The sequence below is a fragment of the Cynocephalus volans genome, chromosome 2, assembly GCF_027409185.1.
Source record: "Cynocephalus volans isolate mCynVol1 chromosome 2, mCynVol1.pri, whole genome shotgun sequence".
NCBI lineage: Eukaryota > Metazoa > Chordata > Mammalia > Dermoptera > Cynocephalidae > Cynocephalus > Cynocephalus volans.
Window position 1 is genome coordinate 15,508,968 of NC_084461.1, and position 22,771 is coordinate 15,531,738.

The 22,771-nt window shown below is 36.5% G+C and overlaps 1 protein-coding gene across 4 annotated transcripts in view; it reads right to left on the reverse strand.

Moving 5' to 3' along the window:
* Nucleotides 1-6,709: 6,709 nt before the first annotated feature.
* Nucleotides 6,710-22,771, reverse strand: part of RETREG1 (reticulophagy regulator 1) — a 136,520-nt gene continuing 120,458 nt past the window's right edge. For 3 of the 4 annotated variants that reach the window (XM_063085430.1, XM_063085431.1, XM_063085432.1), the window contains 6 exons: nt 17,032-17,158; nt 14,593-14,677; nt 12,472-12,609; nt 11,433-11,497; nt 11,069-11,195; nt 6,710-8,949 (listed from right to left, as the gene is read on the reverse strand). In XM_063085430.1, coding sequence (XP_062941500.1) covers nt 8,456-8,949; nt 11,069-11,195; nt 11,433-11,497; nt 12,472-12,609; nt 14,593-14,677; nt 17,032-17,158 — 1,036 coding nt within the window. In that variant the 3' untranslated portion in view covers nt 6,710-8,455. The remainder of the gene's footprint in view (nt 8,950-11,068; nt 11,196-11,432; nt 11,498-12,471; nt 12,610-14,592; nt 14,678-17,031; nt 17,159-22,771) is intronic. The other variant, XR_010022598.1, reaches the window with a different exon arrangement.

Consider the following 22,771-nt stretch of genomic DNA (forward strand, 5'->3'; position numbering starts at 1 on the left):
AAGACTTGGGGAGGTCATAGATTCACTTGCACAGCCTAGCCGAGCCAGAGTCAGCCTTGTCACAGATCTGAACGTTGCATGTTCAGTATCCAAGCTGCCAATAGCACCAAAAGATGATGTAGACGTTTTAAAATATATACATGAGGTCATGCCGCTCTTTTGCTCCAAATCCTCCAGTGCCTTCTCTTGATTCTGAATAAAATTCAAACACCTTACTTTTTATTCTACCAGCTCCTACAGTCCTGCCACTACCCTCACCCCTACCTCTGATCTTCTACCACACCTTTTCTCCATCCTGTTCACCCCACATCAGTCACAATGACACTTTTGAAGTTCTTTTAACAAAGCTAAGCAAGCACCCTTTGTTGGTACTAAGTCTTAGAAATCCTTTACTCTGCTGCTTGGGACATCGTTTTGCTAGCTTGCTCCCTTTACTTTTTAGATCTCCACCCAAAATGCCTTTATAAGAGAGATTTATCCAAACCCTCTTGTCAAAAATAGTGCATACTCCCAACTCTAATTCCTTACCAGGCATGACTTTTCTCTGTAACGCTATGTTAGTTGTCTATTACTCTGTAACAAATTACCCCAAAATTTGGCATCAAACTTTATCTGAGTTTGTGTAAGTCAGGCATTTGAATGACTTGGCTAGGTGGTTCTGACTCAATTTCATGAGGCTGCAGTGAGCATGCAGGCCAAGGCTGAAGTCATCTGAAGATTTGACTATATTTGACTGTAGGTAGAGGATCTCTTTCAAAAATGGCTAATTTATATGGCTGATAGCAAGAGGTTTGGGTTCCTCACCAAATGGACCTCTCAATAGGGCTGCTTGAGTGTCCTCATAACATAGCAATTGGCTTTTCCTGGAGAGAGCAGAGTAGAGCCAAGATGTATTTTATGACCTAGTCTTGGAAGTAACACACAGTCATTTCCTTATGCAAGTCAGTCCTGTTTAATGTGGGAGGTGACTACATAAGGGCATGAATTCGGGGGATAAGGGGATTGTCTTTGGAGACCATTTTGGAAGATTGGCTACCATTAGCATTTGTTGTCACTGTTTTCCCAGTTTTAGCACTGGAAGTCTTGCAAACCAGGATAGCTAGTCACACTACATGTTAGTCGTCCGCATCTAGAATATAGGCTGTATGAGAGCAGGCACTCCTTTCATTGCTGTATTAAGCTGTATGAGAGCAAGCACTCCTTTCATTGCTGTATACCCTAAATGCTAGAACAGTGCTGGCACATAGATGGTTCAGTATTTGTTAAATGAATCTTTTGCAGTTTAAAAGTTAAGTCTGAGTGATTTTTATTCTAGAAAACTTGATTTTGAGATTATCAAAATCTTTAAAAATATCTGAGCCCTCTGGACAGATACTCAATATAATAAATTAGCTAGTGTTAGTTATCTACTGGAATAAGCAAAACATATATTTTCAAGTTTCCAAAAAAAGTAAAGCAGAAGATGGTTATATAAAGTAAAGGTTTCACTTTTTCCTATTACTTATCATTCTTATTTGGTTCCACCAGTATCTTTTCTTTGGGTCATTATTTCCTCTCTGCCTCCTAATGCATTTTCATGACCCTCCCATTTTGGCATCTTTGGACTCTCCATAGCTTCTTTACTTTAGCTCTTCAAAGGGGCATTGTTTCCTCAACCATATTAGTTTACCAATGTACTGCCTTCCAATGTTCTGCAGTCTCCTAGATAGCCTTACTCTTTCTCCTTAGCCTGCCCTACAGAAAATAAGATAATCAGACTAATTTTTCTGTAGTATTTTTCTTATGTCACTTGTTCAAGAATGGTTGTCGGTTGCTCATAACATGAAGTTTAAATTCCTTTGCCTGGCTTTCAGTATCTCCTATAATCTCTCTCCCATGCTACATATCCTTTATAATATTCTACTGGTTCTAAATTGATTAAAATGCCCTTACCTTCAAGAAGTTTTTATGACCTGTTAGGGATGGTTTAAAAATACATGATTAAACTATAATACAATGAATACTGGGTCTAGTACAATGAAATATAAAGGGGCAATGAATATTTACAATAGAGAAATCTCATCCAATTACAGGGATCAGAAACGTTTTCATTAAGGAATTGACATTTCCAATGGTTCCTGAGGAAGGGATGATTGAGGACTTTATCTGAAAGTGGAAAAAGGTACATGGAACAGGAAGAAGAAATACTGGGGAGGGGTAAAATAAAGGGCATATTTAGAAAGAGTGTTTTAGTCCACTTTGTGTTGCTATAACAGAAATACCTGAGACTGGGTAATTTATAAAGGAAAGAGGTTTATTTGGCCTACAATTCTGAGACAGCTGCATCTGGCCCAGGTCTCAGGGTGCTTCTACTCGTGGCAGAAAAGTGGCAGGCAGCTGGCAGGTACAAGCAGATCACATGGCGAGAGAGAAAGCAAGAGAGAGAGAGGAGGTGCCAGGGTCTTTTAAGCAACAAGCTCTTGCGGGAACTAATAGAGCGAGAACTCACTCATTTATCCCTCCTCACCAAGGGAGAGCATTAATCCATTCATGAGGGATCTGCCCCCATGACTCAATCACTTTCCAACACTGCCACATTGGGGATCAAAATTCCACGTGAGTTTTTGAGGGCACAACACACCAAAACTCCACCAAAGAGTATAAGTCTAGTTTTGGCAAAGCATAGGATACAGGTAAGCAAGGGAAAATAAGACTGGAAAGTGTTAAGGTATCATTAGCTAAAAACTTGAATTCTAGAGTTTGCTGTTTATTCTTCATTTGGTAAACAGGGAGTCAAAAAGTGTTTCCGACTGGTTAGCTCACTGGGTTAGAGCATGGTGCTGATAACACCAAGGGCAAGAATTCAGATCCCTATACTGGCCAGCTGCCAAAAAAAAAAAAAAAAAAATCCACTTATATGGGCATCAGGAATAGAATTAGGCCATGAGTAGATGCAACAGCAGTAGCTGGAACTGATTGGTGAAATACAAGAAAGGATCAGCTCCTTGGTAAATGCAAGTCAACTGAGCAAGGGACGGTTGAGTTAAATTCCTCTGCAGCATATCTACAGCACTATCTTCCTCTTTCTAATCTCTGCTGACAATACTATCAAAAACATTACCAAATTGATCGCTCTACTGAAGAATTTAAACTAAGACCACCCATGACAAAATATTTAATTTGAAAATATTAAAAGAATTCCTTCTGGATACTGTGACATAGCCCTTAAAATGGTTCACTTAACTCTCAAACTACTCACGTTATGGTGCACACTGTGAAAGTGACAGTACACACAGTAATGTGTTTCCTGTTTCAGTCTTAGAAGACCTTGGGATGTTAATCTTTAATAATTACAAAATCTAAAATAAAAACTAATAAGGTTGCCTTCAATTGATGTACTAATTATAATATTCTCTGTTGACAGCATTACTACTTATCACATTCCTGTATTTTCAGTAGCACCTTGGTTTTTAAAAGGAAAATTTTAAAAGGGTTTGGGTTGGTTGAGGTTAACTTTTGGGGGGTACCAGATATCAAAGAAATATAAAAACTAACACATTTATCAAATAGTTTACAATTTCTATAAATTCTGTGTTCATAAAAACTAATTTTAAGATTTTCAATCAACAATTGTTTTTGGCTTTCTGGATATGCAGTCTTATGTTCTTAACAAGGAATTGGAATGTACAGCAAAGCCTGTTTATCACAGCATTTAAAACAGTATAGATCAACTGGTTTCTGGATTCTTTGAAAAAAGAAAAAATTAATCTAAAATAAGTATTTCATGTTTAGTGAAGTTCTGTTAAATTATTTAAAGTATTATCATTCTTAATGTATCAGAACACTAAACCAATAAATAATAGATAGTGTAATATATTAGAAAAAGAATAGGCTTGGGATCAGGCTGGCTTTTCCCCTTACTGGCTCTGTGACCTTGGGTTATTTATTTACCCTGTTATTTGCCAAAATGTTCTTAATATCACTTTATTGTAGAGTTGTAAGGATTAAACAGGATCCTAACTGTGTAACTGAGTGTCTTCTATTTCTTAGACCAAGGATTAGCATATTTTTCCTGTTAAGGGCCAGACAGTAAATATGTTATGCTTTGTAGGCCTCTTGTCACTGTCACAAGTATTCAGCTTTGCTGTTATAGCGTAAAAACAGCCATAGATAATAATAAATAAATGAGCATGGCTGTGTTCTAATAAAACTTTATTTATGGATGTTGAAGTTTTATTTTCATATTTTTTTTATATGTCACAAAATAGTCTTCTGATATTTTTTAACTATTTAAAAATGTAAAAAAAAAGTCATTCTTAGCTTGTAGTCCATACAAAAACAGGTGGCAGACTGGATTTGGCCCATGGGCTATCGTTTGCCTACCCCAACCTTAAGACACTTAATCCTTGCAACATCCTCTGAGGTAGGTGCTTTGTACCTGTAGGGAAACAAGTACAGAGTTGTTAGGAGATTTTCTCAGCGTCCCATGCTGAAAACCATTAAAAACAACTAGTATAGAACCTTACCCATGGTCCATGGAGTCAACTGAATTAACAGACATTTTTTGCAACTTTCCATCCATCTACTTCACAGGCATTTTTTGGACTGAGGCTAATACAGCTCTAGGCCCATTAAAATAACCTTACAGAGTTTTCTTGTTAGAAGGTACTTATTGATAGCCCTGTTTTACTGTTTAAAATGATAGTGCTATAGTTGGAATGTTTGTCCCCTCCAAAGCTCATGTTGAAATTTAATTCCTATTGTAACAGTATTAAGAGAGTAATCTGACTATAGTACTTGAGAGGCGGAGCCTTTAAAAGGTGATTGGATCTGAATGGATTAATCTCTGCATGGATTAATGGCTTATCAAGGGAGTAGAGTGATGGCTTTATAAAGAGAAGAAAGAGAGCATGTAGGCACACTCTAGACCTCTTGTTGTGTGATACCCTGTGCTGCCACCAGAATCTGTAGAGTTCCCACCAGGAAGAAGCCCATCACCAGATGTAACCCCTGAAGTCTGAACTTCTTAGCCTCCAAAACTGTAAGAAATAAACCTCTTTTCTTTATAAATTACCCAGTTTCAGGTATTCTGTTATAAGGAACAGAGAGCAAACTAATACAGATGGCTTAGTGGAAAAAAATCAGTATCTAGGTTTTATACAGCCTTTTGTCCCCCTGAAAGTGCTTCACTTTTTTCTATTCATTTGCAAAACATCCCTGTGTGAGAATATATGAATTAACTTCTTTATGTTTGGAGACACTGAGGCTGTGGCTTGGGGATGTTAGAAGACTTTGAAATTGTGTCTTAGGGCCCTAATATTAACATCAGAACCAGAACCCATATTTCGAACATTCCTTCTCAACATAAACGCTGTGGTGGAAATGAAGGAATAATACACGAAAATATAGTTCTGAGACTTTCTAACTTCATAATGATACAAATAATCCGTGACAACAGTAGTTCAGTAAGGGTTTTCAGAATAATGTTCTCTCTTGCAACTAACACAGCTGCAGCAGCAGTGTAAAGAAATACACCAATTTAAATTATAAACAAAATAAAAACATTAATATCATGGTTTTTTCTTAAAACAAACATGGATTTTCTTCTTGCCTAAAATTGGTAGCAGCTGGCATTTGCAACTTCTTTAAAAGGAAGAAAGTTGCACTAATTTCAAATATAAGAGATGCCTAAATATGTTAAAGATATTTGCCAATGGTAAAACCTTATAAAAGGTTTTTTCCCCTAACATTCTACACAACTGGAGAGGGGGCAGTTTTTAAAAAATCACTTTTGAAAATGTTTAGGGTAAGAAAAAAGCAAAGGTGTTTCAGAATGAGAATATCCAAGCCTGGATTGATCTTCCAAAGCAAGCTTCAACTTCTTAAGCACTGCTTTATTGTTTCAGATCAAAATGCACGATCAACGTGTGCTCTTCCCATTGCATGGTTTTGCTCAGCATTTTCTATAAGAAGTGAGCAAAACTTTTCTACACTTCTCTGTAGTTTTAAAAAAAATCTATGGTTCACATTTTAATGACTGCATCCCACTTAGATCTTACAAGTGACTCTTTTTAAGTTTTTTTCAGATATTGAGGAAATATTGCTATGGGTGTAAACTCTCATGGTAAAGGATACGTAGTCCCCCACTGTGCTGGATCAATTCCAGGGTTTATTTGCTACTACATCTTAAAACCAGAAACAATGCCCCACCACCAAAAAACACACACATACACATACACACACACAGACATCACACTCACAAAAACACACACTCAACATCCCTGTGTTTGTTTGAATTAAAAGTTTTAACAAGAGTACCATTATTGTATTGTGTAGATTTGTAATCACATATTCTTGTACAAATAATATTAAAGTGCATAGATGGTTATAATGCTACTGTATATAGACAACTGGTATGTCACCTTCATAGCACTGATAACACGTTTTTCTATCCTACCAACCTCTCCATTTCCAAACCCCTTTTAATTTATAACATTTTATCCTAGATTTATTGTTCATTGTATAATACATTGTCAACCCTTGAGTTTATCGTCTTGTAAGCTTGTCTAGTGTTTTATAACATATTTTTAATCACTTGGATTATTTAACTTCTTGTTTTCTCCTCAGTGAAAAAATTGAAATAACCTTTAAATTTTTTGACTTCATGACCAAGAATATTTTTCAAATGAAGAAATGTACACATTAAAAAGAAGAATCCTGGTAACAACTATTTATAAATATGTGACTGTATTTTTCTTCATGTCCAGAAACTCTTATTGAATAGAACTCAGGTATATTCCTCCAAAATCCACACAGTTCAGAGATTTTCTAACACCAGGTTTCCATTTGTACCAAAATGGGCAAGATAATGAAGGCACAGGCTCACTTTGTTTCAGTAAAGGACATCAAACAGTTATGAGGCACTAATGACACATAAGCACAGTCGATCACAAAAAGCAAGTGTTCAAAGTCTTGAGTAACTTCATCCCTTAACATTTGGCAAAATTCAGTCTAGATATTTTAATACCTAAGAAGGAAAAAATAAATAAGAAGTGCTGCATTAAAATGTCAGATTACCTATAATTAGTCTTTAGAAATAAAAGGGATAAAATGAAAAGAGGGAAACACAGATTTCCTATATTCTTAGATTATCCTTCCTTTCTGAGGGTTTCAGATGTCTGTATGCATCTGCAGAAATGCCAGCTATACCTGAAGATTAAGAGATTTTTGGTAGTTCCTGACATGGTCCCTCAATACTACCTAAAAGTTTCTACCACAAAAACAAAACCAGCTTGGTTTCTGCTTTTTAGTCCTTTGTTGAAAACCACAAGCCAAATTTGGTTATTTAAAGGTGATCTTAAAAAGTTTAAAATGAAGGAAAAATTATATTCTAGTTTCCCACTAAGAAACAGATTACACATTTAGACTTCGATGGCAAATAAATGCACTTTAAAGCCAAGCAGGTTCCTCTCTATCTATACAGATTAAGAAAACAGAGTTATTATTTCTTTATTGCTGATACCACATCACTCATAGAACATATCAAGAACTAGTTTCACAATTTTAGGAGACTTTTTCCACAACATAATATGAAAGATGAAGTTTAACTTAACCATGAGCAGGCAGAATAGATCTGCACTCACAACATCCGTCTTACAAACATATGACAACGAAACAGCTGAGCCTCTGTTTACATCACAACCACCGTCTATGTGCTATACAACTACTTGCTTTCTAGGGGTTAATACCACCCATTGCAAGACTAGAGATGGCAGTCAACGGAGCATGCCATTTTACAAGTAAGCCTAAGTCTACAACTTCAGAAATAACATGGAAATGTTTCAGTCTATCCATAGCACTTAAATATATTTTTAAAAATTTTCCTAGGAAATTAATTTTGATAGTATTTCCTAAGTGCTTCAACTAAAGATACCTTGATCATTTTTGTCTTTTTACATCAAAATCTACCATTTTTTTAAAAAAAAAAAACTGTTTCCAAGTATTAGGAGTAAGGGAGCTGATACAGCATGTATTCATAATTAACTGTTAATATTTTTCAATGAGTTACAACAATAAACTGTTTTGCATGCTTGAAAAATTAATTGTAAAGAAAAAATAAAGAATACTTATATGAGGACCTTAATAATTTGCTGTCTTGTTTTTTGGGTTTTTTTTTTTTTTTTTTTTTTTTTGCTTTAAAAACAAACCCTAATATTCATCTCTGACAACACAGTATGTGTATATATACATATAAAGTTCATTTCCATGCTTATTACATAAAAATAACTATCAGAAATATCAATCTATCAGTGTCAGCTGATATACAATTAATTCACTGCAGAAGGGAAAAAAAAACAAAAAAATCTAAAGTAATCATTAAAGCTTACAGTTCAATTTTTTTTTTCTTTTTTTTTTTCCTTGACTGAATTTTTTTTGGTGGTTTTTATCTGTGTTCTTTTGCAAGCTGATTCCCAGATTAATGGCCTCCAAGTAGATTTGAAAGGAAGCCTGAAGACTTCTTACTTTGCTGTGCTTCTGCTTCCTCGTCTTGTGTAAGTCCCAATTCACTCTCAATTTGATCCAGCTCTGACTGGTCAAGTAGTTCAAAATCATCACCTTCTTCAGTGTCTGTGTCCTCTCCTGGGCTGGGTGCAGCCTGAGAAAGTGCTTGCTGAGCACCCTCTAACTGGTCTTTGATAGCAGCAGTCACTGCAGCTGTGATGACGTCCCCAGCCAGGTTGCTCATCAACTGAAAGGTTTGGTCACTGCTCAGAGGAAGGGTGAGACCAGCTGCTGACTGCCTCTCTTTGCTCGGTCTGTAGCCACTGTCCAACTGTTCCTTTTTCCTCTTGAACTCAGTGGGCAAGCCAAGGCTCAGTTCATCTTCATCATTTGTTCCCATGCCATTTCCTAGAGATGGAAGATCTGAAAGATCTCGAGAGAAAACTTCTTCACTGGGTCGGTCAAGATCTGTGAAATGGATAACAAAAGTTCATCCTTAAGCACCATAACAAATTTGAAATAAAAGAGCTGTCTAAAAGATATCTGACTGTAATCTGAACCCTCTGGGCAACCTTAACATTCATCTAGCATCATCCTAAGTCAACCTGAATCAGTTTAACCACATAGTGGACCCCTCCCAAATCTGCAATTCTATCTCCCCACAATTACACAAATACTACACGTCCCCCCATGTCTTCAGCTTTCCTCTTTAGCATAAAAAAGTGAATGTAATGACTTAATATTCACCCTTGTCTAAAATTAGCTTGAGGCTTTGATTAAAGTGTTCACCATAAAAATTCCATCCTTCCCCATAGGGTGGGAATTATCTTAAGCCAATGGAGATATACGTGATTGTAAAATAAAAAATATTTCAGTTGGAGGTTTTCATGGATTTTGGTATATCAAATGGTGAATATTTTACAGCCTCAGCATTTTCATACATGGAGATCTGTTTGAGTATCTGTAACATGTGTTTGTTAAAGGAAAGAAAAGAAGCCACTGCTCCTTCACCCCAAGATCTTATGGAAATATTTGACTCTCCATATGTACATATAGCTGAAACTGACCATACCAAGTTTCAGGACATTTGAAAGCAATATCAGATTAGGGGGCAGACTGATTTTATTGTTTTTACTTTTCACAGAAAATCTTTTAGTATAACAGTTAACTCCTTGCAAATCCTTGCAAAGTGATTTGAAATTCCTTGCAAAGTGATTTGAAATCTTTGACTCAATTAATGAAAAGCCTTATAGGTAGGTTGAATTATTATCGTTCCTTTTGTTGTATAAATCTGAGACGGGATGCTTAAGAACAAAGTACTTGTTATCCTGGTCTTTAAAATATGGCTTCAATTATGGATACTGAGAGCTCGTAGAGCTTGAGTGAACTTCAGTGATCCTCTTATTCTAATACACTTTAAAGATGAGGAAACTGAGGTCCACAGAAATTATGTCACCTGTTCAAGGTTATACAGTTAGTTAGTGATAAAGGCAAGACTACACTTGGGTCTTCTAACCTCCAAACCTGTCTTCTTTCAAACACTGCACAGTCTACCTCTCTACTTCCTATGGAAAAAGAAAGTATGTATTTGGAAAATAAGTATAAAACAGTTTATTCAACCTCCTCCCTTATAATCTGCTCATATGTTCAATATATGGCTGAAACCACTTAAAATAATCCAGTGGGTCTACCAAAAGTTAAGTTACCAAAAGTTAAATTGCACACGTGCTATCTGTCAATTTAGTTTATGGGTGGAATCTCCATTAGTGAAGACTATTGTGCTCTCCTATTTTATATTATATTTAACCTAATTATGAAAAACAAAGATGCTTTTTTAACTTTGAAGACAAGTGTGAGAAACTTCGGAGTCAGCTTTGAACTCAGGGAACTAGCCCTCCTACTTAAGTCCCTCTTAATGAGGACCAGGCCTGGATGAACAGGATTAGCTTCTCTCTTTCTCTCTTCCCGTTATTGCTATAAGCAATGCTGCCCGACATTTCAGGAGGTGATTTTTTTTTATTTTCAACTTTTTTGTTGTTTTCAAACTAAGGGCAAATATGGACATGGGTAAATTTTTTTTTCTTCATACTTTTAAAAAATAACAGCTTTTGAAATGTAATTCACATACCATAAAATTCACCCCTTTAAAGTGTACACTTTAGTGGTTTTTAGTACATTCACAAAACTGTACAGCCATCACCACTAATTCTACAATATTTTAATCAGTCCAAAAAGAAACTCATGTCAATCAACAGTCACTCACCATTCCCTCTTAACCCCCAGCCCCTAGCGACTAGTAACCTACTTTCCCTCTGTACGGACTTGCCTATTCTGGACGTTTCATATAAATGGAATTATACAGCACGTGGCCTTTTGTGTCTGTGTCTGGCTTCTTTCACTTTGCATAATGGTTTTAAGGTTCATCAGTGTTATAGCTAGTATCAATACTTCAATCATGTTTATAGCCAAGTAATTCTCCACTGTGTAGATATATCACATTTCATTTACCTATTCAGTAGTTGATAGAAGTTATTTTTGTGTGTACTCATAATAATAAAAATAAGAGTATCCAGAAATACTAGCATACCGTCAGAAGTGTCTGTCTGTGGAGTGTATCCTTCTGAAAGGTTGAAAGTCCCATTATCAGTCCAGGATACCTCTGAGACGTCTGTGTCAGACACAGATAACTCTTTGGCAGCAACCGTGAGGCTAATCTGTGTTAATATAAATACCGGTGGCACATTTTAAACTGCTGAGGGAAATCTTCAGAAAAATCCTTCCTACCCCCCAAATGTCAGAATAATAAAAACTAGATGAGTATTTTCTTTTTGAAACCATTCAATTATCTTACAGAAATAGGAGTACATTAGGAACATCATTCAACTTTGGTGCATGTAAATAACTTACAGTCAAACCACACAGGAACAAATTAAAAACTAAACAAAAAATACCTTAGGACATAGAGCTGAAATGTCTAATTCACTGTCATCCTTGTTACTTTTGTCTTTATCTGCTTCTGTTAAGAAAAAAATTGGAAGTTTTCAGTTTCCTGGCCAGCTTAGACAGGGTGTATTTCTTTTATTTTACTCTATATTCTTACCCACATTCCTCACATGAGGGTATTGCAAAAAGTTCATGGAAAGATTTGTATTATCCTTTTTTTTGGCAGCTAGCCAGTATAGGGATCTGAACCCATGACCTTGGGGTTATAAGGCTGCATTCTGACCATATTATCTTTTAATTCTATCTTTTCATGAACTTTTTAAAGTACCCTGGTATTCTCCAAAGCCTCCATATAATTAAATGTTTGTACATAACATGCCTCACATACTTGCAAAATGTTTGATTTCCAAAATAAATGGTCCACATTAGTAATTTTCATAGTGTGGTCCCTGAACCAGCAGTAGCAGCATCCCTGGAAACTTTATAGAAATGAACATTCTCAGGCCCTGCCCTAGACCTATTGAATCATAAATTCTGGGTTGGGGCCCAGTACACTACGCTTTAATAAGCTCTCCAGGTTGATTTGATGCATGCTATAGTTTGAGGTCACAGGCCAAGTTAAAAAGTAAAAAAATGATCACATTCGTTTTTCCTCTACTTTCTTTTTCTTCTGTTCTTTCAATCCCCTCTTACATGGCTCCCACACTATTAGCACTACCTGTGTCATTTTTTATTTGCAATAGTCCAACCCAAAATAAAACAAAGTTAAGTAAATCATAAATAGCAAAATATAGAACTGAAGCCTTTTCTTCTTCAACTGACAATTTGGATTAAAATATCATTTTATTTAATTGTATGTTTGAGAAAAGAATAAAAGCCTAAATAGGAAAAACCTATATATATATATTACTTTGGAGGATTAGCTTCTATAATAATATTTGGTAAAAGGCTAAAAGCACCCTAAAATGTAATAAAGGCAATTTCATAATAAATAGAGTGCTGATGACTCATTTCATGCATAGAATAAAAAATTCAAACTTTACCTACCAGATCTCTCACGTTTTTTCTGATTAATATATTCTCCAATTCCAAAATCTAGTTTCAGCAGAACTGACTTGATCTTGCTGTATATTTTTTGTCCAATATCATTACACTTAAACAGTGGACACAAAAACGCACACAGTACTGAAATATAATAAGGAAGAGAGTACAGGTAAAATGTCCTTCCTTTCAAAAGGCACATATTAGTATTTCACAAAATACTAAGTTTCCTTACTGAAAAACAGAACTTTTTTTTCCTTAGGGAAATGCCTCTGTGAAATGAATTCATAATTTCTATTCTTGGGCCGGCCCGTGGCTCACTCGGTAGAGTGCGGTGCTGATAATTTCTATTCTTCCCCCGTAATGAAAACATTTTCTACTACACCCACCCCCCCGCCATGCTCACGGTCATTGTTCTCAGACTTGCAATTAGATCTGCTCCCTCCCCTCAATCCTTTTACCCTCAAAACTTTTCTAGAAAGATTACGTGCTTTTCAGACAACATTTGTGGGTTAAAATCTCAACTCTACTTATTAAATGCCATTTTATCATGGGAAAATTATTATTATCTATTAGCCTCTCATCAGTAATATTGGGATAATAACCTTATTTCTTGGGGTTGTTGCGAAGTATAAATGAGATTAAGGCACACCACGTGAATAATGCCTTGTCCATATCAGACTCTCCCTCCCCAGCCCTCTTCTCCTTTACCTCCCAAACAATGTAGATTGAGAGTTTGGTATTACTCATGAGCCCTATTTGGGTGGATGGATTTGAGATCCAACCATTTTCCACTTACGTTATACATTAGGAATACAAACAGAAATCAAGATTGCCACACTGGGTGCACTGTATTCTCTAATATTTATTTCTTTGTTGTTTTATAGGAAATGTCCCCTATTACCTTCTAAATTAGGAGTTGCAAACTCAAATATCTCTAGAGACCAAGGAATTATATGTAAATTTTAAAAGCTAGTGAAAGAAAAATAGGTAAATATTAGGGTTAGTTAAGTGGAGAATGCCTGCCCCATCAAAAGGCAGCAGTGCCAGATCTTTTTCAGGAAAAGCAAAAAATCTACACTTTTTTTTTTTTACAGTATTTTTGAATTATAGTTGACATGCAATAAATTGTACATATTTGAAGTGCACAATTTGATAAGGTTTGACATCTGTATACAACTAAGAAACCATCACCACAATCAAGATAGTGAACATATCTACCACCCCCAAAAGTTTCCTCATGTTTTTATTAATCCTTCCTTCCTACCTCTCCCTGCCCCCACCCACCTCATCCCTAGGCAACCACTGATCTACTTTGTTACCAAAGATTAGTTTGAACTTTCTAGAATTATATATCAATAGAATCATACAGTATACACTCTTTTATCTGTCTTCTTCCACTCAGCCTAATTATTTTGAGATTTATCTAGAGTGTTGCATGTATCAGTTTTTTAGTCCTGATAGTTTTTTTTTTTATCCATTCATCTGTTGATGGACACATGGATTACATTCCACTTTTGGCTACTACAAATAAATCTGTTATGAACAATCATGTGCAAGTCTTTGTGCAGACATATACTTTCATTTTTCTTGGGTAAATACCTACCTTTGGGATGGCTTGGTCATATAGAAGTTTTTGAGAAACTGCCAAACCATTATCCAAAGTGATTGTAGCATTCTACCTACTCACCAATCTATGTGAGAACTCCAGCTGCTTCATATGCTTTCTAATACCTGATATGGTCAGTATTTTTAATTTTAGCCATTCTGGTGGGGGTGCGGTGATATCTCACTGTGGTTTTAATTATTTTTTGAGCCACAGAACATGCACAAAGGCAAAGGTGTTGGTATATTCATGTGGCTGGGGCTTATACATTTTTTACAGTTTTATTGACATTATTTAACATAAAATTATTCACTTAAATTCCTGCCTTCTGCAGCTATTCTTCCAATTTTAAAATATAAACATGTCTCTATGATAAAAGAGAAACTTTGAAGATTAAAGAATAATCAATTTGTTTTATAATTAAGAACTCACCCCTCCTCTTCCAATTACAGAAGGTCTACTGACCATTAAATGATGTCATATTCATCACAAAAATCAGCCAAATATCCCACTATACTTACACAGTACATAGCTGAGTATAACCCCAGGAATGTAACTTCCCAAGATCGTAAAAAATGTGCACACACTGCAGACCAGGAGACAAAACTAGAAATAACAGAAATGACATGAGATAGTTATGCAAAGACATTTTAGGCATAGGATGCACATACAATTATTTATCTATGCAACCTATCACGTTATGTCACGTTTTTCAAACAGCATTGTTTTGCACTTAGGGCTGATGACTGCTGCATTCAACCAGCCTTAGTCCACTTCAGCACTAGTAATAATTGCAGGAGGTCATTTCTGGCACTGAGAAGATGACTCTCATTACTCATGCCTGTGACTGTATCACTACAGGTGCAAGAGACTATGTCCCAAGAAACTTCTTTAAGTCAGCATCATTTAATGAAAGTAATGCAGTAGAGTAAAAGCTAAATCTGCAAGTTCAATTTACCACTATAAACCCATCAAAATTCATAAACACAGCAAAGCATGTTACAGAAATAGAGGCATCTATACAAATCTAACGTAATCTGCACAGCAGGTAAACTGCTAGAATAAATCTATGGCCACTACTCTCCTTCCTAATCATATCCACCTCTCAAATTAACTCTACTTCTAGGTCACCTAGAAAGCAGCTACAAATGAAATGAAACTCCTACATTGAAACCTGATTATTTTCCTTCTCTGTTAGTTACAACAAAGAAATATTGGGTTTTTTTAAGAAATTAAAAACAATCTATGGAAAATTTCTCTAATTCTCATTAGAAACATTAAGACAGAAATATTTTTCCAAAAACTCTTCAGTTGATTTTCACATTCCAGTCTTAAAATTACTTCTTTTGCTTTATTTTTTTTTATTATTTATTATTTATTTTTTTTGTCTTTTTTTGTGACCGGCCGCACCGTGCTCAGCCAGTGAGCGCACCGGCCATCCCTACATAGGATCCAAACCCGCGGCTGCTGCGCTCCCAGCGCCGCACTCTCCCAAGTGCGCCACGGGGTCGGCCCTTTTTGCTTTATCTTTAAATGGTGGTATTAAATTAAACAGATAAGCGAACACCATTTAAAGAAAATTCACTAAGGGAATTTAAGAAGGAGCATACACCTCTGATTATTAACTGATTAAGAGAAAGAGCAAAGGGGTCTAACTTTAGGTTAACTTTGATTTTTCATTCTTTGGCACAGGGTTTAATAAATTAACTAGTCAAAAGGAGAATAGATGAACTTGTGGAACAAAATTAAGAGCTGTTTCTGAAACAGCAAGGTCCCTTGAAAGAATTTGGAATTCTAGAAATGAAATGGAAAAGGAAAGGCCATAAAAGTCGAAGGAACAAATAAGTTAATAAAAGTACTACTATATCCAGAGTTTAGTTTACAAAGGGATCTGTTTTTATCCCCAAATGTGTAGCATCATCATCTTAAGCTAATTGATTTGGGCACATTGATGCAATCCAATGCAGAAATTTGAAATTTAGAATCTTCCAAAAATATGTTTAAACTGTTCAGTAAAATAGGCATCAAAAATACATCATGACCCCTCACCCCAGTATGGATATCTATTCTAAAAATTATTTTCAGTTATTTAAAAAAATCCATCCAGATACAACACTGCCACTTCAGTATGCTCAAAATGTCACCAAGCATAGTTCTATTATTTAATACTAGTGAAGTTATGAGATTACCCCGTACATGATGCAACAAGAGGGATTTTAAATGCTGACATTCCTAGCTTTGTTTCAACTACAGGTGGATATATAAGGAACCTGAAGGCAACACCGGAATACACAAGGTCTGTTGATGGTTCTGCACCTCACCCAAGCTATCGAGACTGTCAATCACAGCTAAAGCTGCCTCTACACATAAAACAATACAAGTGTGGGCACATCCCCACGTAATCCCTTTCCAACCACCGAAGACTTTTCCCCTCGTGGGTTTTTAACTTAATTGGGAAAATACCCATTCATTTATATAATCACTATGAATGTTTTTCCCAAAGTTTTCTTTCTGAAATAAATCATACAAGAAATCTCCACTTTTTAGATTGAAAGTGAAACTCAATTATCTCTGAAAACATCCTCAAAGGTCTATGTACGCGTTTCATCTTCCTTTGACTTCAGAACAAGGCTAAATACAATAACTGAAATTCTTAATAAGACATTTTTTCTCCTTGGTCTGGGTGATAAGACCAATGACCATTCATTCTAGTTAATGGGCTAGATAAATCTGTATAAAATAGAAAACCAATCCAACTTCAAAATAGGAGGCTGCGGATTCTCTAGCGCTCACACACTAACAACATTTCTGAACCTTGCTGATAGCAGCTTTTACGGCATATATTCCTAGTGTATCATATGCAGAACTGGAGAACGCTTACAAGCTGATGAAAGAGGTTAGTTCATTTGTTTCCAAGTACACTGCACGTTTTAAAAATGCTCCCATCCTGGAAAACTTGCCTTGCCAGGGCTCTGCTGTTTAAAAAGAGACATTTCTTGGAGAAATATGCTGAAATTCATCCATGATTCTGCAATACAGTGGCTGAATCTGGGTCTTTCATCTGGTTTGGAGTTGATAACTTCCCAGCTAAAGAGAGAAAAAGAAAAAAAAACATAACTGAACTTTAGATGATTCATTCAACATTCATGGCTTCAGCAAATATTTATTGAGCATCTACTGTTGGCCACACTCTCTGGAAAGCCCTGTGAATCCAAAGGTGAACGAGCTGGGTACCTGCCTCCCAAAGCTCACATACAAAGAGAAACAACTGCCTACACAATTAATTATCCAATTACAACAAGGGAAATGCTGGGGGAGAAGTGCAGGGTGGGGTCTTCAGGACATCTTCTCTGAAGAAGTCATCTTTAAGTTCAGATCTCGAATGGATTAGCAGTTTACCATAAGGGTTCCAGACAGAACAACGTATGGTATATACAGAGACCCTGGAGTGGGAAGGAGCTAAACGTGCTACCTTTCAAGCCCCACTGTGGCTCCAGTCAAGTGAACCAGGAGAATAACTTACGAAGCTCGGGAGGTAGGAAGAGACCTAGATCATGCAGGGACTTGTAAGACTTTGTTAGAAACTTTTAAAACTTAAGAATTGGGAAGCCACAATACTTTTAAAGAAACCTTGGCATTAAGCATGTAATTATTAATAATAAACACCAACAATGTATTTTCAATATATATGGTGGTTGGCCAATTCTATAGAAAATAGTTAAATTCAACAGGATCCCACAATACCTCCCCCTACTTTTCTAGAGTATCTTTTCCCAGTCATCACCTACAATGCGCTGAATGTGATACATAGGTCAGGCAACGGGATATGTCCCTACCCTCATTTTTCCACAGGAGCCTCAGCAGCGCAAAACTCTAAACAATCACTCCAGGAAGAAGACGCATCCAAATACTTGCAAATCCCCTAAAATTACAATGACATCAACCTTAAATCCTGCTCTTGAAATCCTAACTCATAAAAACACACCAGTTCAAACAAGCTCTGTTAAGGGCCCTCAAATTCATTCACTTAAGAGATAAGTAGTGCCTACCATGTTGAAGGCACTGATATAGAGCTATGGATATGGCAATAAACAAATGCAGTAAGGTTTTTAGCAGAAGACAAGAATCAGCAGTGAACTATATCATCTGAGCTATGACTGCAAGGGTATCACGTGAGGGTGATCTCTGGATTCAATTCCGGTAGCCCTAAGACAAATCAAACTACACTGGCCTTTAGATGCTCAACTACATAGAAATCGTGTACATATACATTGTTACTTTTTAATATATTTTGAATAGTAAGGCAATTTGTAAATTAATTAAAATTCCTTTTTTAAATATAAATTTTAATCCAAGTTTAGATGAATGCAATAGCATTAGAAAAGGGGGGGGGAAGTATTCTATTTTCCTTCCTCTTTGTTCTATCAGCCTCAACAGCTCTACCAGAGAGTCACTCCCTATGAGTTGCCCTGTTTCATCTTATTCCACCAGGTAGACATTTGCCAAATGATTTCCTGCCTGTCATAAGAAATGAACGTGTGAGGACATCTAGCTGTCAGGGAGTAATTTACGCACCCATGAACTCTGCCCCCTCTTGAATCACTGAGCACGCCTGTGTTCATTGGTGACCAAATCTGGTACGCGGTTTGCATACCCCATAAGTAATTCCAGATTAAAAGAACATGAAGTGCATGATTAAGGAGCCAATATCTGCAATAAAATCTTGCCAATATATTGGCTTAATGGGAAAAGGTTTTGCACAGGAGAGCAAAAGCTGCATGGCAAAGGAAATAAAGGTTATTAAACTGTGGTCTCTCTTCTCAGAACAACACAGACCTGCTGCAAACTGGCATGGACGGGCTATCCTACTGTCCAGTTTAATGGGCCATGAAGATGACAGAAACACAGACTTTCACTTCTGCTGTCTATGCGTATTGAGTAGTATATTTAAGGATTTGGTTGACCTGCTTGGCAAATATAATTCTAACAAAAATCAATTAAAAACTCAGGATGATTTATTATTATTCCTTTAAAGATGAAAATGGAATGAATGAACATTTCATATTTTGAAATAAATTTAAAATATACTTTCTTCAGGACAATGAACAAGTAAGGTGAGTTATGTTCAAGCAATGTAAGAAAAAACACAGCAGTAAAAATAAATGAACTCAAACTCCACGTTTGTGTATGAACCTCACAGTCATAATATTGAGAGAGAAAACAAATCACAGAAGAATATATACAGTATGGCTTCATTTATATAAAGCTCAAAATCATGGTAAGCTAAATGTATTATTTAAGCAAGGAAACGATAAAAACAAAATTCAGGAGAGGGGTTACCTCAGGTGGGGGGTTATGTAGGGAATGTGACTTGAGCAGAGCGAATGGGAGCTTCTTAGGTAATAATCATAGTCTATTTCTTAACTTAGGTGATTAATACATGAGAATGGACATACTGCTGTCCTTAAAGCTGCGCATCACATATTTTAAAAATTTTGATACTCAAATGTCTGATTATGATTTTTACTTCATTAACAACATTCTTATATGAGTACATCCCACTTCACATTCTTTTGCCAAAATACAAATGTTACTAGCTTTTGTCTCAGTTTATTTACTTGTGAAGTAAAAGTAGTATTTCTGCTGGCTACAGCCATGAAAAGTCATTTTTTGAATGAATGGACTTTTTACAGATGCTGCACTTTGTTCTAACACTACCTTTAGGATTCATGTCTCAGAAATGACACCATATTTAAATGCGTATTTTTTTATTACTCTAAATGCCCTAAAATTGGAAAGGAGCCTAGTCTAATACTAAACTACCATCACAGAGATAATGTTAGAGCAAAGACTTCATATAACGTAAGGTGCTTTATACAGATCACAATGAAATAACTAAAAATTCTCTTTTGCGTGCAATGGCCTTACTATTCTCCATAGTGGACTTTAAGTGGACACCATCCACCCATTAATTAATTCATTTATTCAATAAAAAGTTATCAGGTCTCCCCTTTGTGTCCTGCATTATACTAAATGTGTACAATTTGGGGGGGGTTTTAAGAGTACACATTTATTTATTTTTAATTTATCAATATACAATGTAGTTAATTTTCATGTCCCTTCACTGATTCCTCCTTTTCCTGCCTCCCTCTCCGCCTACCATCAACATCATATCTGTTCACTTGCCTTAACAAATTCAAGGAATTATTTGTGATTGTTGTGTCTTCTTTTCCGTCCCTCTTTTGTTTGTGTATTTATTTATTTATTTTTATTACCTCCCACAAATAAGTGAGAACATGCAGTATTTCTCTTTCTCTGCCTGGCTTACTTCACTTAATATAATTTTCCCTAAGTCCATCCATGTTGCTGCAAATGAAAGCATTTCGTTCCTTTTTATAGAAGAGTCATATCCCACTGTGTAGATAGACCACATTTTCCTTATCCACTCATCCGATGATGGGCATTTAGGCTGGTTCCAACTCCTGGCTATTGTAAATAGCACTGCAATATACATGGGAATACAGGTATCCCTTTGACATGTGTAAAATATTGTTGTTTGGAAAAACTGAATGCCTGTAACACTGTTCCTCTCTCTGTGTCCCACCACTTGCTGGGAAGAAGAAACAAAGGAATATTCAATTTGTGACTATTTTCCATAGCCATAAGAAAACACTTAATTATATTCAATGTCTCTCCTTTGAAAAAGCCCCATATGACACTTATTTTGAACAATAAATTCCATCATTACTTACCTTTATATTAACATAAGAACAGATACTTCTGATATTTAAATTGTTACAATCACAAACAGAAATGAGAAAGTCATTGTGTACAGCTTGAAAATATTATCTAACCAAATGGGTTTTGGAAACAGTAAAAAATGTCTGGGATAAAAATAAATGTTCAGACTGTGCTGTATAAAATTTAATGGAAATATATATGACTTAAAAAGAAAATCTGAATCAAGGGTGAAGAAGAGATGTCGCTCTATACCTCTTTAAATGAGACATGGATCCAAAAGAGTTGCACTCTGGTAGTTTAATAATAGTTTAAAATTGTCCAGTGATTAATTCTGAGTACCATAGCAACACACATTTCTATAGTCTTCCAGTGACTCTCCCATTAACTTACTTCACCACAATTCAATTTAGGTAATACAGAGTTATATAATTTCGAACAAGGCAGGGCATTTAATGTCAGCTTTTCACATTCCCTTATTTTATAGATGAAGAATGTGAAAACAAAGTTTTCTTAGCTAGTTTGGGGCAGAGCCAAGACCCAAGGCTAAGACTCCTGATTTCCAATACAGTTCTGTTTCCTTTAAAACTTGTGCCCTCTTCAAAGGATGAATAAATTCAATGACATCCTTTGAAGAGACCACGTTGTAATGCGGAATGAGAAGGAACGTTTCATGTCTGCCCCACCACTCCTTCCAAGAATCAGGAGGATGGGATGTGATTGACCAACACCAACGCGGCATCACGTAGGACCAACCCTTTCCAGGAAAACAGAGCACTTCGTGTGCAGAACCAGACACTCAGCAGAAACTTACATCCATGCTTGGTAGCTGGCTGATGTTTAATACAGCGCGTACACGAGCAGAGTTGCTCCATAGTGAAACTCTAGGTGTTCCTAGAGAGCCTTGTTTGGAAAACATTAAGCCAGAGAAAGGATCCCCTGTGAATACTGGACGAGGCTTGGGAAACGGATCGTTTCCGTGGTGTGTGGCTGTCTCCCACCATCCTTGGCACTGACCAGTGTGCAGCGTAAGGCCCAACAAACAGAAAAGGAAGTGAAATATACCTGAGGCTTCAAAACAGTTTGAGTTTTTACCAAGTTCTTAACCGATCGGTACAAGTCTTCTATGATTTCTTTCATCTGAGGGAGAAAATTAGTTACCAAACGGCTTTATTATTATATTTCCTCCTTTGTTTCAGAGAGAACTTGCATTTTTCCAGGTTCAAAGTGAAAGAGTCTTTGGCTCATCCTTCCATCCACCTTCCCTCCCTCTCTCCCTCATTCCAAATTCTCTCACACTCTTGCCTTCACTAAGGTGAACCTGCTGCACACCCCAGCCATGAGATAAGGGCCACTGAAGAGTCACCCCCTGATGACCATCACCCCCAACTTCCCACACTCTCAGTGAGTCCAGTTCAAGTGGTTCCAAGGGAGAAGTCACTGCAACCCCCAGCCCCTCACAGCCCTTTCAAAAGGGCTTTGTCCAAGGACCTGCAGCTGGAAATGTTTCCCAGAAAAGGTACCAAAACTGAGGCCCCAGAAGATGCCATTTGGTTAAGTGTTCCTTCTTGAAAAAAACTAGTCAGGTTTTTTGACAAAGGGCATTCTGCAGTCAAGATAAGCAATTATTTATCAAAGAACCATAAGTCAGGGTAAAGTGCTTTCATCAGCTGAAAAATTTATGATTTCACCTGCCTGTGAAACTTTAAGGGAATAAAAATTTAAAAGATGGCTCTTTGGACAAGCAGCCTCACTTTATCCACAGAAGGAGCTTTGGCTTCCATGTAGAATTTCAAGCTGACATCCCTTCTTTCTGCCTCTATATCCCTCCTAAAATACAATTACTTATATATAGTAGGTGGTCTAGCCAAAGTAAGCCCTTTATGCAGTTCCTCAAGTTGGGCATGTGTGACAGACACCCAAGGCACTGTTTAAACAGCAGCTGTGCCAACTTCGCTGGAG